Source organism: Eschscholzia californica, unplaced genomic scaffold (genome assembly GCF_041429995.1).
Source record: "Eschscholzia californica isolate CP2 unplaced genomic scaffold, dmEscCali1.0.p SCAF_5, whole genome shotgun sequence".
NCBI classification, from domain to species: Eukaryota; Viridiplantae; Streptophyta; class Magnoliopsida; order Ranunculales; family Papaveraceae; genus Eschscholzia; species Eschscholzia californica.
The window spans coordinates 5,715,388-5,740,016 of record NW_028238472.1 but is presented as its reverse complement, the minus strand read 5'-3'; the positions used below and the strand labels follow the sequence as shown (position 1 = coordinate 5,740,016).

General features: G+C 37.8%; 1 protein-coding gene and 1 pseudogene across 1 annotated transcript; one reads left to right on the top strand and one right to left on the bottom strand.

Annotated features, from left to right (window-relative positions):
- Positions 1–6,286: 6,286 nt before the first annotated feature.
- On the bottom strand, positions 6,287–7,123 carry LOC147536548 (calcium-dependent protein kinase 7 pseudogene; annotated as a pseudogene).
- A 2,978-nt stretch (positions 7,124–10,101) lies between these two features.
- LOC147536547 (uncharacterized) lies at positions 10,102–11,875 on the top strand. Its single transcript, XM_086638710.1, has 2 exons — positions 10,102–11,350; positions 11,647–11,875. The coding sequence occupies exons 1-2, from the start codon at positions 10,273–10,275 to the stop codon at positions 11,679–11,681; spliced, it is 1,113 nt and encodes a 370-aa protein (XP_086494836.1). The 5' UTR covers positions 10,102–10,272; the 3' UTR covers positions 11,682–11,875.
- Positions 11,876–24,629: the final 12,754 nt, after the last annotated feature.

Below are 24,629 nucleotides of genomic sequence, written 5' to 3'. Positions count from 1 at the left end.
GTGATTGACCAGAGCGCAGTCTAGTCTCTCCTGGATTAAGTTGCCCGAAAATTGTTTGTTGGTCCAAGTGAAGAGGTTTCCCGTGTATCCTATGTCATGGAGGCCCATAATGTTAATGGCTTGCTTGCATTTATTCATCATCACCACAAAAAAATGAAAAATTACATGATATCTCTTATTTTTCTGAAACAAATCTACAAACTAAAGATAACTAAAATTTACATCACAAAAAGTTACATGATCCAAAATAAAGATAACTAAAGTCTCTAAAACATATCCATAAACTACATTCTATAAACAACACCAACAAAAAAATACACTTTTTTTCACCTTACTGAAACATATCTATGATCTGTTTGATCAAACAGATCAAAGGTTAGATTCGTCTGATCAAACATATCTGACTTAAGCGAGTGAAAGATCTGTTTTAGAAAGTCTACAACTTCATTGTTCAGTACATCAAGGTTGAAGATCTTACACTTTAGAGCTTTAGAAGGTGGTGTTACTCGTCATTAACCATCAAAGATAAGCTTCGGTTACTAAAGATTATGGATTTTGTATAGTGTAAAGATTAGGGTTTCGGTTGGTTAGAGTTTTAGAGAAGAGTGAGAAGACGGAAGAGAAGAGAGAGACCTAGAGAGGAGGCGTGAAAGAAAAAGGGGGGAGCAATGAGGGGATTTATAAAGGGGTGTCCTAGGGTTTTTACAACCGGACGGATCGGGCGGTCTTAAAGTTTCGGGTAACGGGCAGACGGGCGGGCGGTCTTAAACGGGCGGGTATATTGGGCCGGGACTCGGGTAGAGGCCCTTGTCCTAGTCCCGCCCACTATAACCCGAAATAACAGGCCGGTGAAGCCCGACTCGGACTTACATCGGGCAGCGGGTTCCAACGATCCGAACGAATTGGGCCGGATCTCGAGTTCTCGGACCGTTTTCCCACCCCTAATGCCACCTACCTGTTTTAACTAGTTAGGTGTATATATGTCCTTTAAATAAAGTTTTGTTTGATATGAATCTAGGTCAGCAAATCTATGTCATTTTCACGTTTTTCCCCCTTTTTTTTCTTGATTTAATTTTTTTGTAATTGGATAAAAGATGTGGGTTTGTTGTGGGTTTTGTAAAATTGTAAGCCATATTAATGGATTATTTGGCTGCATTCATTTTCTTCTCCATTCACAATGTTTCTTTTTCTATTTACTATCTTTGTCTTCTTTCTTAAGTTTGTGACCATCCAACTCAAAATCAATTAAAAATGAGTAGAGAAGACCTATACATTATATTCTTTGTTGCTAGTTACCCTTTCTCTTATGTGGGACTATCATCACATGCCCCCTCCCGTGTGGTGTGATTAGCCTAACACGTATTGTTTTTTTTTTCGGGTGGAGCACGTGTGGCTTTTAAGCCTATCAGGTGTGGGCCTAACTCTAATACCATATTAAGTTTGTGGCCGTCCAACTCAAAATCAATTGACAGTGAGTAGAGAGAACCTATACATTATATTCTTGGTTGCTAGTTTCTTCTTTTCCCTTTTCTTATTTTAGAATATCAAATATATTCGGGCACGGGTCATACCAAGTATTCATACAAATTGTAATGCTTAATATTGGTGTTATCTTAGATTAAGTTACAAAGAGAATATGTTTACAGCTCATGCATCAACTCTTTGTTTATTTAGGCCTCTGTTGGCGTTTTCTAAGTGATTACTACTAACATATTTATAGGTAACACCACATACAAAATCATCACGAAAATTTTAGCAGACCGGCTTAAACATACACTGAACGACATCATATCTCCTTTCTAGGCGGCTTATGTTCCGGGTAGACAAATAACAGATAACATTATTATAGGTCAAGAGATCATCCACTCCTACAAAAAGATGAAAGGGGCAAAGGGATACTTTGGGCTCAAATTAGACATGTCAAAAGCTTTCGACAGAATAGAATGGTCGTTCATCACTAATATTAATATGAGGAATCTGGGCTACTCCGACCAATGGATCAACATGATTCACAACTGTATATCGACATCCTCAATGGCAATTTTAGTGACCGGGCGCCCAAGCAAGACATTCTTCCCTTCCAGAGGAATTAGACAAGGAGACCCCCTATCCCCGTTCCTATTTACACTGGCTATAGAAGGGCTCAGCAGACTAATTAATTCTGATTTAGGGAATGGAAAATTTCAAGGATTCCCGAGTAATAGCAACAACTTTGAGATAAATCATCTACTGTTTGCAGATGATTGTATCATTTTTGGACATAACTCTCTAGAGAATATTGCGCAACTTAAAAACATCCTTAATACCTTCGGAGAGGCCTCTGGACAAATGATAAACTACTCGAAATCGAATATATTTTACTCAAAGAACTCTCATCCGAAATTGAAGCGTATGATCATGAGATCCCTAAAGGTCAAATACGCGTCCACGTTAGAGAAATACCTAGGATCTCAGCTATTCATAGGTCCCAACAAAACTAGAGTATTCAATGACTTGGTGGATAAAATAAACCAAAAACTCTCGAGATGGAACAACGCGTTCCTCTCCCAAGCTGGTCGAACGGTGGTCATCTCGGCGATCGCAACGGCCGTACCCCGATACCAGATGCAATGCTTCGCCATCCCAAAGGGCATAAGCAAACGCATTATGACTCTTCAAAAGTCTTTTTGGTGGGGTAAGTCAAAAGGCATATGCACTAAATCTTGGAAGTCGATTTGCCTCCCAAAAGACTTGGGAGGTCTTGGCATACACATTCCAGATATTGATAACAAGGCTCTATTAAGTAAACAAGCATGGAGAATTAAGACAAATCCGGAAGCAGCGTGGGTAAAATTCTTAAAAGCGAAATACTACCCTAATACGGAAAATCCAGGTCCAGCAAAGCAGCACCACTCGTGGATCTGGAAGAATATTTGCAAATCTCTCAACCAAATAAACAATTTGAGCATCTGGGAAGTCCACACTGGTGAGGACATGAAGATATGGCACGACATTTGGATTCCGACTACAAACAATCCAATTACGAATCAACAAAACTCTAATCTTACAAAAGTGTCACAACTCATCACAAATAACGAATGGAATGAAAATCTCCTGATTGACAATTTCGACGAAAACACTCGAAACCTGATAAAAGCGATTCCAATCCGACAGGAAGGAAGGGACGAACTGAAATGGGTCCTATCCGAGTCCGGAAACTTCACGGTCAAATCGTTGTACAATCACCTAATAAGGGAAAAACTAGCCCCGAACCTCGACCAATTAAACTGGAATTTCCTGTGGGGACTTCCCGTCATCCCAAGAATCAAACTATTTTTATGGAAAATTTGCAATAAGATGCTCCCAGTGAAAGACCGTATAGGTAAATACATAGGGAACAACATGAATTGTCAAATCGTTGTACAATCACCTAATAAGGGAAAACCTAGCCCCGAACCTCGACCAATTAAACTGGAATTTCCTTTAGGGACTTCCCGTCATCCCAAGAATCAAACTATTTTTATGGAAAATTTGCAATAAGGCGCTCCCAGTGAAAGCCCGTATAGGTAAATACATAGGGAACAACATGAATTGTCACATATGCACCAAAATCGAGACGATTGAGCACGCGCTCCTTCATTGCCCAATAGCCAAAAACGTCTGGTTCCATTTTAATATCATCTCGGAAAACATTGAATCTATTAAAGAGTGGATTTTCTCTTGGAAAAACTCTCCCCATAGATGCAATACAAAAAACAAGACCCATTTTGCTACTATACTGTGGATTATATGGAAAACTAGATGTGACAGTTGCTTTCAATGCACTAAAGCCGAGACTAATAATATAATTAACACCATTAAAAGTTTCCCGGAAAAACCTAATGAGAACATCACGGAAAATAAGACGAGCATTGAAAAATGGATCCCCCCCCATCGAACCGTACCTCAAAATTAATGTCGACGCCTCATTTACATCTATTGATGCCTTTATAGGCACGGGGCTAGTCGTGCATAATAAGGAAGCGAAGTTCATAAAGCTGCTACATCTTACTCCAGAGCAAGGAATAGTGAAGAAAGTGAAGCTATCGCTATCTGCAATGGGATGGAATGGGCAAAATTCCGAGCCTATAAGCACATCATCATCGAAAGTGACAACTATAACCTCATCAAGCACATCCAAGATCGAAAGCATACGATCAAATGGCAATCAAAGATTCACATCCACAAAATCCGAGATATGATAGGAAATTTCGACAGCATCCTTTTTCAATATACAAGGAGGACGTTAAACTCTCATGCAGCCAAGCTGGCAAAGTGGGCTAGAAAGAAAAAAACGAGCCAAGATATGGAAGCAAGTGCCTTATTTTTTAGTTAAGCAGTATTGTAAAAATATTTTATTATAATCTATATAGAGCAACTATTCCAACAAAAAAAAAGCATATTTATTGGTACCCACAATTGCATTAGTATTATATATGTCTAAGAAAAGTTAGGTTTTGGTTATTTTAGTGTACCATCATTATATAGCTACTAGGTTTACATTCAACATTTGTTGAAAATATTACCATCTTAAAGTACTTTATAAGAAAGTAACAAAAATAAAACTACTAATTCCAAGTGATCGACTTACTTAGAGGTGAAACAACATTTTCTTATAAACTTCAACAATGGTTTAGATTATTAATTTGTAACGAACTTGTAAGGATATCACAACATGACTAAGGCATGGCAAGTTGGGTTGTAGCAAATCCATTTTGAGATGTTTAAGCAAAGGGATGGTTGCCAATTTATGTACACGTAGAATTTTTGGATTTTCGTATCATATTGGATTTGGTAAATTAACTAACCACATCCGATTACTTGGCCCCCTAATCGTGTACTTAGTAATATCATATAGGGTCTTTATGCTGGCCACTTATAGAACCCAAAAGCCTCCTAGTTGCCTACAATCTGTCTCTCCCTCCTTCTTCCATGGGCAATTGGTTTAGTTCACTACAAAAAAAAAGATGTTATTGCCGACCCCAACTGTTCCCTCCTTACAAACACCTCCTCAACTCTCCAAACACACATTAATGTCTTCCATGAATCCTAGATCCCCCTTGATTGTTGCATCTACCCGATTCTCACTTTTACTGTTTTATTAAGATCTACTAGTAGGTACAAGTAGTCAAGTATAATACGCACTAGTATTATACTGAAGAAGGTATTTAGAAACTCACTTGTTGACTCGAACTACATGTCTTTTCATTGGTTTAATTTTTAAAACGATAAGAAAAAAAGTATGAATTAAGTACATAGTCCTTACAATGTAGTCCGGGGAGAAGAATGTTTTTCCGGTGCAATTTAGTTTATTCCTATATTAGTTTGTTAGTTTTAGCTTTTTTCTTTCGGTTAACCACTTACCCGTGGACCATTTGCTGCTTCGGTATACTAAGCTCAACCCATTATCGACCAAAGAAACTTTTTCTCCAAATCAAATGGAGCCCATTACAACGAGTCCATAAGTAAGCAGCACTAAACATGAAGCTTAAGTTAGAATTATTCGATAAAGTCACTTTTATTAGTCATACTCGTTTGATATTGGAAATTTCAGACTATTGTTCTTCCTATGCAAAACATGAAGCTTAAGTTAGAATTATTCCATAAAGTAAACAACATTAAATATAAACTTAGAATTGGGTACAAACTAAAGAAATATTTGGATCAAATCTTATTGATAGGGTAAATAGCATTAAACTATAAACGGAAAAAACATAATGTCAAAATTCAGCGCGTCCATTCTCTCGGCAGTGCGAACTTCTCTCGGCAAGAAGTTTCTCTTCACGTTTCTTCAACGCGACCTTTCTCTCGGCAAGAAGTTTCTTTCCACGTTTCTTTTTGCATTCTACAACATATGTCATCTCCTCCACCATTTCATTGAATATTTTTCTCTCTCGTCGACCTTATTTTCATCTGTAGTACCTTCTTTAGAGACAGCATTTTGTGTGGGGGACAAGGCGGCTTTCCTGACATGCATCCGCCCCTTCAGTAGCTGCTTGATTTCGTCATGTAGTTCTTTGATTTTGTCACTAGTACCCTCATGGTGCTTCTTCTTTTGCTTGGTGTCTTCAAGAACCTTTGTGCGCTCAGTGGCTTCATTAAACAAATGCTTCTGCCCCATCTCTCTCTCTATATAAGGGATTGTCTAGAAAAAACAATGAGATGCAGCCGATTGTACAAAATTTCTAAAGCTAGGTTAGGTTTTGTTATTCAGGTAGTGCCTTTGAGATTTAAGCAAAATGAAAGAGAGTTATGAACTGTATGACATTTAGTGAGCATATTGTTTTATCCAAGGATGCTCCAATATTTCTGCGGCTGTTATTCGAATACTTGGGTCAGGTTCAAGCATCCAACAAACTAGACTCTTAGCATAAAGCGAAACTTGATGCCAAGGATCTTTGTTAAAATCAACCTCTTTTTCTTGAATTGAACGTTTAACTTCTTCGTTAGTTCTACCATCGAACGGAAAAGCTCCAGCAAGTAAACAATATAATGCCACACCCGCGCTCCATATATCAATTTCAGGCCCGTAATTCTTTTTAAACATTTCCGGGGCAAAGTACTTTAAACTCCCGGCCATTTCAGAAAATCGTTCGCCCGGTTTAAAAATAAGTGATAATCCAAAATCAATAACTTTCATCGGTTCTATTTTCTTTTCATCAACAAATAAAAAATTCTCGAGTTTAATATCTCTATGAATTATTCCATTGTTATGACATACTTGAATAACTTCGACGATGGTTCGAATGATAATCGCTGCTTCTCGTTCCTTGTAATGTCCTACCTCGACAACTCTATCATATAAATCACCTCCTTTACAAAGTTCCATTATGATATATACATTATTTTCGTCTTCATATGTTTCTTTGAACCCTATAAAGTTGGGATGTTGAGGTAAGTGATTTTTCATAATATTTACTTCCACTCGAGTTTTTTCGACTTGTAATGCATTATACTTACGAATCAATTTACAAGCATAAGATTTCCCCGTCCATTTATTTTTGCACAAATATATGACCCCATATTGACCTCTTCCTAGCTCTTGACCAAATTCATACTTCATTCTTATATCAGGAGGGCCAGCTTTAATAAAAAAAGAGGTCATTTTATATGAATTTAATCAAAAAAGATTTTAAAAGAACAAGATAAGAAGAACTGACCAAGGGTGGAGTATATAGAATGACAAATGAAATTGAAGAAATCTCAAAGCAGTATCGGATTCAAAGAGTTTCGGACCTGCACCAAGTGAACCCGATACAACAATCATATGAATCACCCTTCTCAGTGGTTTCTGCACGGTTCAGAATATGATATTTAAAACCTAAACGTAAACCCTATTCACCTCTCAACCAGGAGAAATACTAAGGAAGGAAAAGGAGTATGAGGAGTGAGGATGTTGATGTCTGTGAAGTTATATATAGAGGTGAGAGGGAAACAAAACTCAAAAGGGGCAGAGACTAGTTGTCGGTGGAGTTAAAAATAGTAAGAAGCTATCATATTCTCGTTGGATAAAGGAAAAAAACTCAACCTTTTAGATATACGAAATCTCTAATATTTTTTAGTCATAAATGTTAAGAATCTATATAGTACAACAAAAGGAGAAACAATGATTGACAAATATCTTTTTATTTAATAGAAGATATTTTCTAAAAGCCATTCTCAAAATTTAAGATGTAGTCCTTTTTAGAAATAACATAATCCATTAAAAAAAAACCCGTATCTTTCTTAGGAAACAAAAGAAATTGTAAGGGTTTAAAAAAGAAATTGTCCTCTCAATACAATAACTAATTTATTTGTGATCTTTAAGATCTTTGTCCTTACTTTGGTAAGTTTCCTGTTGTAATTTACTTTAGAAAATCCATGTTGTACTCAAAGGAGACAAAAGGCTCTGACCATGTAATGTATTGGATTGAATTTCTTTGTACGAATGAAAATTCTGATTTTACTAAAAAAAAACTAATTTAAGTAGAATATAAAAAGTTAGGGTATCCACAATGTAACAATAATAAATAATGGGGAGTCGAGTGACATGTTCGGGACACCTACAGAAGCACTAGATTAAAATTTGTCAAATTTAATTAATGCAATTGTTCATGCCCTATGACACGAGATATACCCTAGTATAGTATTACAACACATATTGCAATATCTATAGTAAATCAAGGAAAACAAATCTCCATATGCGAAGTAGTTTATTTATATTGATACGTGAAGTGATAAAATAAAAATAATATTGCATACTGAGTTAGAAGTCGAAATAATTAATTATTTAACTTAAACCTAGAACATACTATATAACACTACTTGTATATATATATATATATATATATATATATATATATATATATGAAGCCTCTTCTTCGAGTTTGGAATAGAAACATTTCGCGATTTGCAATTGATCGACTTTTTCCATATTAAACTTTAGATTTTATTTTCGCTTATACAATTTATTTATCAAAATGTAGATCATGTAATATACTTTTATTTATTTTTTTACTATGTGTGCAACAAAATTTTCATAAAATTTGCAGTCTTCTGCTATCTAAACTGAAGACTTTTACGTCGAACGTGTTTTAATTACATGCAAAAGTTTCGGCTCCACATATCTTATCTGAGAAAAGGAAAAGATGAAAACAAAACCAAGTACAACTCATGTTATGTTGAAAATAAAAAGGAAAAGAAGACTAATTAAAGACTCACAAACATAATATATATATCACCTTATCATAGAAATATGCATAAGATTTGTCCATTAATTACCGCATATAATAAACGTTTTTTTAATGAATAACCTAATTTTAGCTTATAGGCACAGAAGAAAACGTACCATCATTTACGTTGGTTAGTTCTCGATCACATGTACATCTCTCCACTAGAGAACCAAGGTTCCGATTTTACCATTTCTAAATAAAAATTTGTGAATGAATACTTCCCATATTCATGATTACATTCTTGTAGCCATCTCTAGGGCTGATTTTGTTTGATGATTAATAGGTTACATCTGGCCCATTTAGCTAGTGGCCGTGACGAAGAGAAACCAAAATGTGCATAGATTCCTTTCTTTCTTGTTTGATATAAATTCCTTTTGCTATTGTTTGATGAATTTTATTATGTGAAGGATAGATGGATAATAGAATTAGAAAGATGAACCACCTACCGTTTAGGTTGGGTTGGAAACCAAAGTTGCTTCCTATGTACCATGAAATACAGTAAAATCTTGTGCCAAAATCGACTGGATCTCTCACATGTCTGTTTGAGAAGAGTTTGTAGTTGAACTTTCTTTTACCACAATCTTGGTTGGAAAATGGGAGAAAGCCCGGCCACAATCCCGGCCGGGGTATGTCGCGGGCTGAGCTTTCGAGAGGGAAAGTACTTAGCTTTCTCTCTCTCAGCTTGCCACTTACCTTGGCCGGGATTGTGGCCGGACATTCTATAATTTTACTGCAGTCTTTGATGGACTTATGATTATTTTGATGACGTTTGAGGTAATGTTTGACAATAATGACAATGTTACTACGACGGTGCTAAGCAAAAAAAAAAAATATAACCTACCATATAGCGTTTAAAATGCTAGTTGGAAACTTAATGATGCACATCTTCGTTGCTACAATTTTGATCCATACCAAAACTAGAAGAAAATCCCAAAATACCGCGAAGAGGTGAGGAGGCCTAGAAGAACAAAAGATAAAAGAGCATGATTGCTTAATGAAGAAACATGACCGGATGACCCGTCACTAGAGGTGCGGAAAAAGCCACGATCACAAGTCTAGAGCCTGAGTGAATTGAATTTTGTGGTTTAACGAGGAAACTTCTTAATTTCGATATTTTTCATGTTGTTTTATTTTCTCATCTTTAATATCTACAAATTCAAGTACATAACTGTTAGAGTAATGGATATGGATCGGCCACCCGATCCATATGCCATCCACGACCGACCCGGTCGGGTCTAGTAATGGGTCCCACCGGTTTCACCTCCTCTTTGTAATTAAGATTAGCAAGAATCTTTTATTGTATGTTATCATATATTTACCCTAATTAGGTTTTCTATTGCTATAAATACATGTAAACCTGAATGTAATCAATATACAGAGAAGAATTAATCTCTACAATCTTCTTTACTTTCCTAGCATTCTTCCTCTTTATTTACAAGTTAATCTTTATAGAACTATCAAAGTAATAGTTCTCACATGGTATAAGAGCCATAAAGTTTTTTTTCTTTGAAAATAATTAATTTTTTGCTTCTCTTATTTCACCATGACTACTGATGCTAGTTCTGAATATACTCCTGGTACTCCACCAAACTCCTCTACTTTGTTTGGAATTCACCATTCTGATTCACCCACCACCATTCTGATTACCCCTCTTTTAAGTGGAGATAACTATGCCTCCTGGTCTCGAGGGATGAAGATGGCTTTACGAGCAAAAGATAAGCTCGGATTTGTTGACGGTTCAATTCAAAAACCAACAACTCCCATTGATTTACATGCATGGGAGAGATGTAATGACCTTGTGTCAAGCTGGCTAGTCAACTCAGTCAATCCTGACATCCGTCAGTCTATTCTTTATGATGAATCTGCTGCAGAAATCTGGCAAAATCTTTATGAAAGATTTCATCAAACAAACGCGCCTAAGATCTTTCAACTTAAGCGTGCTATTTCTACCTTGAAACAGGAAGGTTCGGATGTCTCAACCTATTTTACTCTTCTCAAATCACATCAGGATGAGCTTCAATCTCTCCTTGCCATTGAACCATGTTTATGTGGTCATGGAAAAGCTCTCATTGATAGGTCTAATCAAGATCGAGCCATGGAGTTTCTTCAAGGACTCCATGATCGATTTGCTGCTATTCGGAGTCAAATACTACTCATGGACCCTTTCCCATCGGTCCTCAAGATTCATAGCATGGTCAAACAGGAGGAGATTCAACAAAACCTAACTAACTCGGATCTTGCAAGCTCGGAAACCGCAGCCCTAGCTGTCGGGCAGCAGTCCTCGGTTGGACGGTTCGATCGGTCCGGTCGACAAGACCGAAACCGATCCAAACGAACCCGACCCTACTGCGATAACTGTCACCAGCTCGGTCACCTACAGGCAACGTGTTACAAGCTCCACGGCTATCCGCCACGTCAGCGAAGCAATCAACTCGCCGGTTCGGTGGTTAACGGTTCTGCCGTTAACGGTTCGGTCTCTGACCCACCTCAGCAGGGGGCGCCTTCAGCGACGTCCATGACCCAAGAGCAATACCATCACCTTGTTCGTTTATATGAACAAGGCAATGCTGCTGGAGGCACCTCGGCTGCGGGCACCACTGACCCATTCGTCAATCTAGCAGGTAACAACTCTTATTCCCTTCCATGGGTCATCGATTCCGGTGCCGCTAAAAATATTTGTGCAAACTTATCATCTTTCTCTTCTTATAGAAAAGCACCTCCTTATTATTATGTTCGATTACCGGACGGATCTCGCTCTCATGTCCTTCACATTGGATCCGTCCCGTTTAGTAAAACTTTTATTCTACATCATGTTTTACATATACCATCGTTTAAATTCAATCTAATCTCCGTTTCTGAAGTTACAAAGTCTCTTGATTGTAGTGTTATTTTTGACTCTAAATCTTGTATCTTTCAGGACCCATTAACGACAAGGACGATTGGACTTGGTGATCCTCATGATGGGCTATATTTCTATCGCACGGAACCTAGAATATTTTCTACTTTTCCTTTTTCTTCTAGTAGTTTCAATTTATGGCACTGGCGTCTAGGCCACCCTTCTTTAGATCGTTTTAATTTTATTATTTCTAAAAATCCATGTATTAAGAGTGGATCAATGAATAAAATTCCGTGTGATGTTTGTCCAATATCTAAACAACCGCGTCTCTCTTTTTCTTCTAGTACTTCAAATACTACGCGACCTTTTGAATTAGTCCACATAGATTTATGGGGACCATTTAATGTCATTTCTAATTCCGGTTGTCGATACTTCATTACTATAGTTGATGATTTCTCCCGATGTACTTGGGTATATTTACTACACTCCAAATCGGAAACTTTCGCCATACTTTCCAATTTTATTAACTACACAATCAATCAATTTCACTATAAAATCTCAAACGTTCATTCCGGTAATGGTGAAAATCTCTTTCCTCAAATACAAACAATACGATCCGACAATGGTTCGGAATTTCTTTCTCGTGAACTTCAACTACTATTTCTTAAAAAAGGTATCATTCACCAAAGAAGTTGCGTATACACACCTCAACAAAATGGTGTGGTAGAACGCAAACATCGCCACATTCTTGATGTGGCTAGGGCTTTACGTTTTCAAGCCCACTTATCTCTCAAATTTTGGGGGGAATGTGTTCTTACGGCCGTCTACCTAATCAACAAAATCCCAACCCCCATCCTTCAAGGAAAATCTCCTCATGAAGTCCTTCTCGGTTCTCCTCCATCTCTTAACCATCTTCGAGTATTTGGTTGCTTATGTTACGCACATAACACAAATATAAAACATAAATTCGATCCTCGTGCTACACGTGGAATATTTATAGGATATCCTAACGGACAAAAGGGATATCGTGTCTATGACTTATCAAGTCATAAAATTTTTACGACTCGTAATGTCACCTTCCAAGAAGATCGTTTCTCGATGCAAGAATTTGATCGGCCACCTCCCTCACCATCAGCCCCATTCCTTTCGATTAGGGATGATGGGTCTTTTCACTACCCTTCTGGCCGCGGTAGTGCTCCTCTATCGGCACCACTGGGCTCGGTTCAGCCCACTGCCTCAATATCTAACGGCAGCTCCTCGGTTCGGTCACAGGGGGAGCATCTAACGGGTCCAAGTCTACCTCCTCCTGGTCACGTTCATGATGACATTTCTACAGGCACCTCCTCTGGAGGCACTCCTCCAATTTCGTCAACTTCGGCTTCTGCCGACACACCCACTGTACGAAATCTTACAGGCACCTCCTCTGGAGGCACTCCTCTATTCCCATCAGCTTCGGCTCCTGCCAACACAGCCACGGGCCAACATCTTACAGGCACCCCAATGGACTCTTCTCCCGTCCAGATCACCTCTGACCGTGCTCTCTCCGGTTCCGCCTCTGCCGACATACCGACTAATGTTGATACTTTAGTCCGTCCGGTTCGCAATCGACGACCTCCGGCTCATCTTGCGGATTATGATTGTAACAATGTTTCCTTCCCGTTTTTAAATTCTAAATCGGATACTCCTTATCCACTAACTGATTTTTTATCCGTTGACTCTTTTTCTCCCTCTCATAAAGTCTTCTTAACTTCGGTTCTGTCTCATTCTGAACCTACCTCCTTCACTCAGGCCATGACTTCACCTCATTGGAGAGAAGCTATGGCTAATGAGATAAAGGCTCTCCAATCCAATAAAACTTGGACTCTAACTAATCTTCCTAATGGTAAGAAACCCATTGGATGTAAATGGGTCTATAAGATCAAATTTCGGGCTGACGGGTCCATTGAACGTTATAAAGCCCGTCTAGTCGCTAAAGGATACACCCAGGTCGAAGGACTTGATTACAATGACACATTTGCTCCGGTCGCAAAATTAGTCACCGTCCGCGTACTTCTTTCTATCGCAGCTATCAAAGGCTGGTCCCTTCATCAGCTCGATGTTAACAACGCTTTCCTCCAGGGAGACCTAGATGAAGAAGTGTTCATGAAATTACCACCTGGATTCTCTCCTAAAGGAGAAACAAGGGTCTGTCGCCTTAACAAATCTCTTTACGGACTCAAACAGGCATCTCGTCAATGGTTTTCCAAGTTTTCTTCCGTCCTTCTCAAACGGGGTTTTGTTCAATCCCTGTCTGACTACTCACTTTTCACTTATCAAAATTCGACCACCTCATTATATGTGCTGGTCTACGTTGATGACATCATCATTACAGGAAATAATGATGCCGCAATTTCCTCTCTAAAACGTTTCCTCCGATCGGCCTTTTCCATGAAGGATCTTGGCCGCCTTCAGTACTTTTTAGGGATTGAGGTCTCTCGCTCTTCCAAAGGTATATTTCTCTGTCAACGAAAATATATTGTCGACATCCTCAAAGATTCTGGTTTTACAGCCTCCAAGACTTCCCCGTTTCCCATGGATCAAAAATTAAAGCTTAGTCCCACCGATGGTGTTCCACTCCAGGATCCTTCCGTGTATCGCCGCCTCATTGGCCGTCTTATCTATTTAACCGTCACTCGTCCTGATATCACCTATGCTGTTAACAGTCTTAGTCAGTTCATGCAGGACCCACGCTCCGCTCACTTAGACGCCGCTTATCGCGTTCTTCGCTATCTCAAAGGCTCCATAGGGAAAGGCATTCTTCTGTCTTCCTCTAGCAAGCTACTTATCTCTGGATTTTGTGACTCTGATTGGGCTGGATGCCCGACAACCCGTCGTTCTACCACTGGTTATGTCACCATGCTTGGTTCAAGTCCGCTTTCTTGGAAATCTAAAAAGCAACACACAATAGCCCGATCTTCTGCGGAAGCCGAATATCGGGCCCTTGCTACTCTGACTTGTGAGCTTCAATGGCTCAAATCACTTCTCTCTGATCTCGGCATTAATCATTCTTCTCCTATGCCAGTCCATTGTGACAATAAGGCTGCACTTCATATTGCAGAAAATCCGGTTTTTCACGAACGGACCAAGCACATAGAAATTGACTGTCACTTGGTTCGTGAGAAGATTAAAGGAAAGTTAATCTCTCCGCAATTCACTCCCTCTTCGGAACAACTCGCAGACATCTTTACAAAGCCACTTGGTGCAGAAGCCTTCCGAAACAATATTGGCAAGTTGGGCCTCATTAGCATTCCAGCTCCAACTTGAGGGGGAGTGTTAGAGTAATGGATATGGATCGGCCACCCGATCCATATGCCATCCACGACCGACCCGGTCGGGTCTAGTAATGGGTCCCACCGGTTTCACCTCCTCTTTGTAATTAAGATTAGCAAGAATCTTTTATTGTATGTTATCATATATTTACCCTAATTAGGTTTTCTATTGCTATAAATACATGTAAACCTGAATGTAATCAATATACAGAGAAGAATTAATCTCTACAATCTTCTTTACTTTCCTAGCATTCTTCCTCTTTATTTACAAGTTAATCTTTATAGAACTATCAAAGTAATAGTTCTCACAATAACTGACCTAAATCCTCTCTACAAAGATATAAGAGATCACCAGTTTGAATGTGAATTGAATTCTCAAATGTTTGTTAGAGCTTTCGAGAGAACATTAGGTGGTATTTGATCTCTAAATTTTTATCGTCAGAATCAAATCTATGCCAAAACCAACCATTCAGATGTGTCATGCATTTAGAGACAAAAATAATCAGGATAAAGTTTGACTTGAGGCAAACAGGAGCTTGACTCAGATTTTAAATCTCACTTACAGATAAACAAAAACTTCGCTGATTATTATCTCTATTAGTTGTTGAACCATTCCGTTGTTTATGCGAATTATTACTGCTAGTCCAAGATCTAAACTAATATGATGGAAACATTTATCTAAATTTTATCGGCTTGAGGATACAGTGCAATTTCAAGTTCATCTGATTGTTTAGGTTAGGGGCTATTTATTTGTTTTTACTATTCTGTCCAACGGTCTACTTTTGTTCTCATCCTTCGTCCCTCCCTTTCGATTTTGTGCATCAAAGGTTCCTTCGTAGTAACCCTGCCATAATCCCATGAGGAATTATCGTCTTCTGTTAGAAGAGGAGTGTCATATTTGGTTGTCTGCCATAATCTCATCCAGTTCTTCTGTCATCATGATATCTGAAATCCTAGAAACCCTTCCCTTGGATTTCATTCAGCCTAAAGTTCTCTTCTTTCAGATCATGTATCTGTAAATGCACGTAATTTCGAGAAAGTAACAATATATCATATTGATGAACATATAGTTGATTTCCCCAAACTCATGGGTAAGCTGAGTATTTGTTTTACCTTTACTTGATTTATATACCTTTTAATACAAATAAATAAAAGATAGATTTCACCCTCCACCGTAAACCGAACACATGACTTCCGAGTATAGTCGAACATGTGAATTCTGGATATGTTGAGTAGCTGCACAACCAATTGGTCAAGCAATTGTTGGAAACTTTTTAAAATATTGATCTGATTGACTCATGAAACCGTTTCCATGCAAAAAGATATATATGAACGGATTCAGAGTTAAATTTGATAATCATGCTATATAGATCTAATAACAAACTGAAAAAAAATTTCTAAACCTACAATATATAGATTTGATTCTTAAACAACAACAAATAAATTAAAGAACAAAGAGTATAAAATAACTAGAAGAAGAAGAGTTGACCTAGGGTGGAGAGTATACATTGGCAAAAGTAATTGAGGAATATTCCATGTAGTATCATATCCATTTGATGCTAGGCGGGAACACCTTCTCACCAACTGATAAGATAATCTTAACATGGTGTGAAGAGTTCCCGACCTGCATCAAGCGGACTCGATACGACAACAATCATATGAATCAGTAACTTTCCCAGAGGTTTGTGAATGGTTGAGAATATGATATTCAAAACCTAATTAAACATAAACCCTATCCACCTCTCCACACAAGAGAAATACTAAGGAAGGAAAAAGAGGATGAGGAGTGAGGATGCTGAAGTCTATGAAGTTAGAAATGTATATATAGAGGTGAGAGGGAGACAAAAGGGGCAGAGAGACTTGTTGTTTGTGGAGTATGTGATAAGTTAAAAATAGTAAAAAGATTATCATATTCTCCTAGGATATAGTATGTTAAGTTGTTAAATCTTTCTAATTACATAAGAAAAAAATTCAACCTTTTAGATATTTGAAATCTCTAATATTTTAGTTATAAATATTAAGAATTATGTATTACAACACATATCTCATATTATGTTGAAAATAAGAAGGAAAGGAAATCTAACTAAAGACTCATAAACATAATATAAATCTTATTCATAATAGAAATATGAATAAGATTTGTCCATTAATTGTTGCATATAATAAATTTTCTTTTAATGAAGGGTTATTTCCCTAATGGCCTCCTACTTTGTGACCAGCTTCCCGCCTGGCCCCCTACTTTACGAGAAATACCCATATGGCCCCCTAAAACCGTTAACTTTAACTTTCCGTCACTCTCTCTCCTCCATTTCTTTTTCTCTCTCTGCCATGTCACGCCAACTCATCTGTTAGGCCACCTCATCACCTTCTCCGGCAGAGGTCGCCGGCCGGCCAAATTTCCGGCCGGCGACCTTCAAACTAAAAAAAAAAAAATTTTTTTTTTTTATCTCTCTCCTCTCTCTCTCTCTAAGAACTCCGGCGAACAGACCAGATCTGTTCGTGAGAACAGATCCGTCTGTTCTCACGAACAGATCTGGTCTGTCGTGAGAACAGACGAACTCCGGCGAAGGGTTCCTTCGCCGGAGTTCTTAGAGAGAGAGAGAGGAGAGAGATTAAAATTTTTTTTTTTTTTTTTTTTTAGTTTGAAGGTCGCCGGCCGGAAATTTGGCCGGCCGGCGACCTCTGCCGGAGAAGGTGATGAGGTGGCCTAACAGATGAGTTGGCGTGACATGGCAGAGAGAGAAAAATAGATGGAGGAGAGAGAGTGACGGAAAGTTAAAGTTAACGGTTTTAGGGGGCCATATGGGTATTTCTCGTAAAGTAGGGGGCCAGGCGGGAAGCTGGTCACAAAGTAGGGGGCCATTAGGGAAATAACCCTTTAATGAATAACCTAAATTAAGTCTATTAGCGCGCAAAAGAAAACGTACCATCATTTACATTGGTTAGTTCATAGATCACATGTATATCTCTCCACATGAGAAACCAAGGTTCGGAGGAACTTACCATTCCTAAATAAAAACTTATCTGTGAATATTTCCCGTGTTTGTGATTATATTCTTGTAGCCATCTCCAGGGCTAACTATTGTTTGATGATTAATACGTTACGTTGGGCCCATTTAGCTAGTGGCCATGACGAAGAGCAACCAAAATGTGTATGGATTCCTTGGTTCTTGTTTTATATAAATTCCTTTTGCTCTTGTTTGATGAATTTTATTATGTGAAGTATAGATGGATAATAGAACAAGAAAGATGTGTTGGAATCGGAGCCGATTTTGGATCGGTTCAAGTCGTCAAACTCAGAAACGAAGCACACCATTGCGTTTGTCTCGTCAAACTCTTAAGTTTAGAGCCAAGAATCACTCAAATCCGATTCTGGATGAATGAGATATTCAAGTCTGAAGTTTGGACGGAAAATGGTTAAGTTAGGGACCAAAAGGCAATACGGAAAAGTTTGTCTGGGGGCCATTCTCGCAAAGGGAACACGTCCAGATCTGACGGTTGGCATTCTCTCCGCGCTAAAGGCCAGATCCAATGGATGGCGTTAGGTCCGTGTCGGGCACGGAGTGGCATAACCCGAAACTTCATCCAACGGCTGATCTTCTTAGATTTCGGGCTACTTTCGGTATCTGTCCATCAGATCTAACGGAGGGCGTTTCCTCCGCGCTTTTAAGCGAGATCTGAGGGCCCAAACCCCAGCCGACATGTCTGTTGCTAAAGAAGTGACCCGTCACTTTACTTTCTCAACAGATGCGTCTCTAAAACCCCAACAGAAGTGTCCCTTATGAATGCATCTATTCGAAACCTATTTATAGGACCCAAATCAACTCCAAATTTCAATCCGTTTTTTCCAGAGCATCAAGCATTGTGAGAAGATCATATTAGAGAGTCTAAGATAAATATTTAGCAGAGTTTTCAAGGAGTTTCATAAGCAAGAAGTTTGGTCCATTTGCATAAGTCAGAGGTTAGTATACTTTCAAGCTCGACTGCTTTCTGATTCGAAGTACCATTGAATCGAAAGGTAATCGTTGGAGACAAACGCCAGTAACTTTTTGGTACTATACAGGGCGTCAATTGTATTAAGGAAAGAGGAATACCTCGCCTCGATTAAAAAATTATTATTCTTCTTATCCTCCGATTTTTCTTTTTCTTTTTAGTCTATCTGATTTCTTAATCAAAGAAAATCTGATTTTCCAAATCAGAAGTGTGTTGATTTTTTAAAGTAATAAATCAGTAAACACAGAAGGATACAATTCCTCTTTCCGATCTTAAATCGATAGTGAGATTCGACTACGAATAATCTGTTCTGGATAACAGACATTATCGGTTAGAAATACGAAAGATATTGAGTTGTTTTATTCCTTAGTTTTTCTCCATTAATTTGGAAAGAAAGTGTTTTTGATTAATTTACAAATAAAATTGAAGTAGTAACTAGTTTCACTATAATATGTTAAGTAGTTAAATCTTTCTAACTACATAAGAAAAAAATTCAACCTTTTAGATATATGAAATCTCTAATATTTCTTAGTTATAAATATTAAGAGTTATGTATTACAACACATATCTCATATTATGTTGAAAATAACTAAATAAGAAGGAAAGGAAATCTAACTAAAGAATCACAAAATTAATATAAATCTTATTCATAATAGAAATATGAATAAGATTTGTCCATTAATTGTTGCATACAATAAATTTTCTTTTAATGAATAACCTAATTTTTAGTCTATAAGCGCGCAAAAGAAAACGTACCATCATTTACATTGGTTAGTTCATTGATCACATGTATATCTCTCCACGGGAGAAACCGAGGTTCAGAGGATCTTACCATTCCTAAATAAAAACTTATCTGTGAATATTTCCCATATTTGTGATTATATTCTTGTAGCCTTCTCCAGGGCTAACTTTTGTTTGATGATTAATACGTTACGTTGGGCCCATTTAGCTAGTAGCCATGCCGAAGAGCAACCAAAATGTGTATGGACTCCTTTGGTTCTTGTTTGATATAAATTCCTTTTTCTCTTGTTTGATGAATTTTATTATGTGAAGGCTAGATGGATAACAGAACAAGAAAGATGAACCACCTCTACTTAGGGTTGTTGGGAAAGCAAAGGTCTACATAACATCTAAATTGTCAAAAAATCACAATGAGGCTAATGTTGCTCCCTATTCTACCATGAAATACAGTAAAGTCTGGGTGTTAACTCCACCTCTACTATTATATATAGTAAAGTCCTGTGCCAAAATTGACTGGATTTCTCACAATGAGGCTAATGTTGCTGAGGAGATTAGGTCATTTCTAGGACATGTCTAGTTTCATAAGACACTTATTGAGGAATTTACTGAGGTGTTTAAGGTTTGACATAATCTTACTTATAAATAGAAAGAGTTTGTAGTTGAAAAATATTTTACAGCGGTCTTGGATGGGCCTATGATACGTCAATCACCCGATGAGATACGAGGTAATGTTTGATAATAGTGACTATGCTACTGCGACGGTGCTAAGCCAAAGAAATTATAAGCTACCATATGGCATTTACGATGTCAGTCGACCACTTAATGATGCACATCTTCGTTACTACAGTTTCGATGCAATATCCAAACCTCAGCTAGAAGAAAATCCAAAATACCACGAAGAGGTGACAAGGCGTACAAAAACAGAAGATAAAAGAGCACAATGGCTTAATAAGGAAACATGACCCGTCACTAGAGGTGAGGAGCAAACCCCGATCACAAGTCTAGGGTCGGAGTGAATTGAATTTTGTGCTATAGGGTTGTTTCCGTCATTTTAAGTCCCGGCCTGACATTTTGGACCTCTCGTTTATTTATGGGCAACCGTGGACGCCCAGCCCATTTTGGGCCTCCTTTTGGACGTCCAGCCCAATCCCTCTTTAATTTCGAACTCTATTATGTTGTTTTCTTTTCTCGTCTTCAATATCAACAAATTCAAGTATATAATTGACCTAAGTCCTCTCTACAAAATATGAAAGATCATTAGTCTAAATGTGAATTGAATTTTAAAATGTTTGTTAGAGCTTCCGAGAGAACATTATTGGGTCTCTGAAATTTTATCTTCTGAATCAAATCTATGTCAAAACCAATCATTCAAATGAGTCATATACAGAAGAGAAAAAAATAATCAGCATCAAGTTTGACTTAAGGGAAACTGAAGCTTGACTTGGATTTTAAATCTCAATCCACGAAAAACAAATACTTTACTAATTATTATCCCTATTAGTTGTTGAACCATTCCATCGTTCACACAGATTATTACTTATAATCCGATCTCAAGTTCACCTGATAGTTGCATAGAGCCGCTAATCGAGGGGTTTCTGATTGCGGGGGGATATTCAACAATAATAGAGGCTTTGTATTAGGTTGTTTTGCAATACCTTTGGGTATTCAAAATTCGTTCTACTCGGATCTGATGCCAATAATACAGACTTTAAACATGGCGTGGACTAGGGGTTGGAAGAATATCTGGTTGGAATGTGATTTTATGTTAATTTTGCATGCATTTCGCGACACCTCCATCGTTCCTTGGTTCTTGCAGAAACATTGGAGAAACATAATAGTTCGGATTGGAGAGATGGAGATTCGAATCTCACATATTTACAAAGAAGGAAATGTTTTCGCTGATCGGCTGACAAAGGCTAGTTGGTGGAATGTCGCACCTAACTTTATTAAACAGTGTTGTAAAATTGGGGAAGAAGGAGTTGAAGTGATTTTAATGAATCTACCTAGATTAAGATGGATTCATGTTGAAGAAATTGCAGAGAGATCATCATCTTCGATGATCTAAGTGAGAGAAGAAAGAAGTTATATTAGAGTTTTCTGCAGGAGCACTATCTTGATGAGTTAAAGATAGTACTGCCTATCCAGATCTAAGAGAACTGTCTCCATGCTAAACACCAACCAAAACTCTTCTCGACTCATTCTCTCTCTAACATCATGAAGAAGGGTAAAATAGTCCTTGTTGTTTCGGAGAAGTTATACTTAACTTTTATTTAGAAAAAAAAGTCCAAAGTGCAACACTGGAAAAAGGGAGTCAAACAGTAAGTTAATTGTATGAAAGGGGATCCAAACAGCAAATCTCTCATCGAACATATTTCATGTTGAAATTTTATGATAACAAGAAATACTTCACTACCACCCTTCATAATTTCCAATTTATTAGATTTGAAACGAAGAAGAAGAACAAGTTCCACGGTGACAATTGATGAGGAAATCCCTTTCATATCGCTCCTATATGAATTCTAATTTGAAAAAGAGGAAGAATCCAAGAAGAAGAAGAAATGAGAAACTGACATTCTGCGCAAGTAGGAAAGTGAATTTTTGAACATTGGATCAGAACAACCGAAGGTGAGGAGAGTAGTCGTTGAGAAAACGACTTATCTTCGCTCTCTGCTCGGATCAAGAATAGGTCTACGTCTTATTCTCTACCATTTTCTAAGACAAATCCCCAACTTTTTGCCCCCCTTTTATCCTTAGAGAGCAGCTTACTAAGGACTGGTTAATTGTCTAGTTTTGTATTTTTTTTTGTTGAAAGAATTGTCTAATTTTTTTGGAGAGAGAGGAGAACAACAGAGAAAACAACCACAACCTAAACAAAGAAAAAAAGAAAGTTACACACACTATTTTTCTTTTAGCATTTGAAACCTACTTTGATAAATGTAAATGGTTAGAGTAGCAAGCCTTAGAGCAAAGGCTTAAAAAAGGCACTTCATCTGATGTTTCTTTATTCTTCACAACGGAGAAGAAGTGAATTACACTTTTTACAGACATGCCAACTACGCTGTAAAGAGCAACCGCTAGAGAGGTATGCATGGATCTTCTGCCTTCCATATGATCAAACCTACCAAAAGTGATAGTAAAAAGACTGTGAAAGAGCTACCTCCCTTCTTCGATCTATCACCTCGTCTACTACCATTAGCCCTCCAGTTTTAGACAGGGATGCTATGAAAGAGCCATCGCTTTTCGATCCTATTTTGAAGATCATCTTTTTTGATTGATTTACTTTTGTTCATCATGATATCTGAAATCGTGGAAGCCCTTCCCTTGAATTTCATTCAGCCTAAGGTTCTCTTATTTAAGATAACGTATCTGTAAATGCACGTAATTTTCGACAAGAAAGTAAAAAATATACCTTTACTTTATTTATATACCTTTTAATACAAATAAATAAAAGATAGATTTCACCCTCCACCGTAAACCGAACACATGACTTCTGAGTATAATCGAACTGTAAGAGAGAACAACTCTCTAAGCGTTTCGTCGAACACCTTGAGGATGAAGATGGCCAGCTTAACTGAATTACCGGTCGTACGGTTATACGCACCCTTGTGCTTAAAGTGAAGCACCCACATTATCGATAAGAGGCAGCCAGGAGTGTCTGCGAATAGTGTTATATTTGATTAGTATTAACTGTTAGTTAGTGTTAGTTAGTGGTAGTTAAGATCGATTATCTCTCTCTCTCTCTAAACCTCTTCTATATAAAGAGATCATTGTAATTGAAACAAACCAATTAAGTTGAGAAGTAATCGAATATTGTTCTTCAAGAAACTTAGTTTTTCATGGTATCAGAGCCATAAAGAAACCCTAGAAATCGATTTTCAAGAAAGATTGAAATCAAGAAACAACAAAGGGAGCTGATCTTCTGTCATCAAGGAATCAGAGATACAGTCTTCTTCTTCAACCATTAAAGAAATCAAACTTCAACCATTGAAAGATGAATCCAAATCAAAACCAGGTAACCTATAATCCAAATCTTACAAATTTAATATCGGCTAGATTAGATGGAACAAACTTTCTGGTTTGGAAAGATCAGGTAGAGAATGCCCTGATTGGAAACGACCTAGTGTGCTACATTGATGGCACTATGAGTGAACCCTCTCAGTTAGTTGTAGAGGAAGGAAGAGAGGTGGTAAATCCAACCTATCTTCAATGGAGGAAAACAGATAGTTTCGTTAAGTCTTGCATAAAGGCAACCATTACCCATTCAATTGCTTCTGACATTTTAGGTTTAAAAACCTCAAGAGAGATTTGGTGTTATTTGGAAATGGTTTTTCTTCAAGAATTTGAAGCCCAAAAATCCTCTCTAAGAAATAAACTTCAAAATTTAAAGAAAGGGTCTTCTTCTATTGCTGAATTCTTGAGCAAGATTAAAAATTTGGCTGACTCTCTTGTAGCAGTTAATGACAAAGTGAGTGATTCTGAGTTAACTAGGATAGCTCTTCAAGGCCTAGGGAGAGAATACTCCCAATTTGTTGTTACTATTCAGAATAGAGATGGTGTCTTTAGTTTTGGAGAATTAAGAAGTAGGTTAATTCACCATGAACAATGGTTGAAGGAGCAAGAAACACATGAGGACCCAAGTGAATCATATCTTGTTAAGAAATTTCAAAACAGAAGTAGCACTAGATCATCACCTATGAGGTTTGCAAACCAGACCCAAAGTTTTGAAAATGGTCAAAAACCATCTTTTAGGTCGAATATGAGGGCTCCTTCTCAGCCAAGAAGTGCATTTTTTGATTTCACCACAGTTCCTTGTGGGATATGTTACAAGTGGGGGCACACTGCTAGACAATGCAGGTTAAGATTTAAAGATTTCTCCTCTGAGAATTCATGGTCAGCAACCAGAAATTTTGCTAACCTTCATCTTCAAGAGATTGATGAAGAAGAAGAAGAAGAGGAAGATAGCTCAAATCTACAAGAAGAAGAAGAGGAACAAGCCCATTTTGTGACTGAACAAGAGGTTGA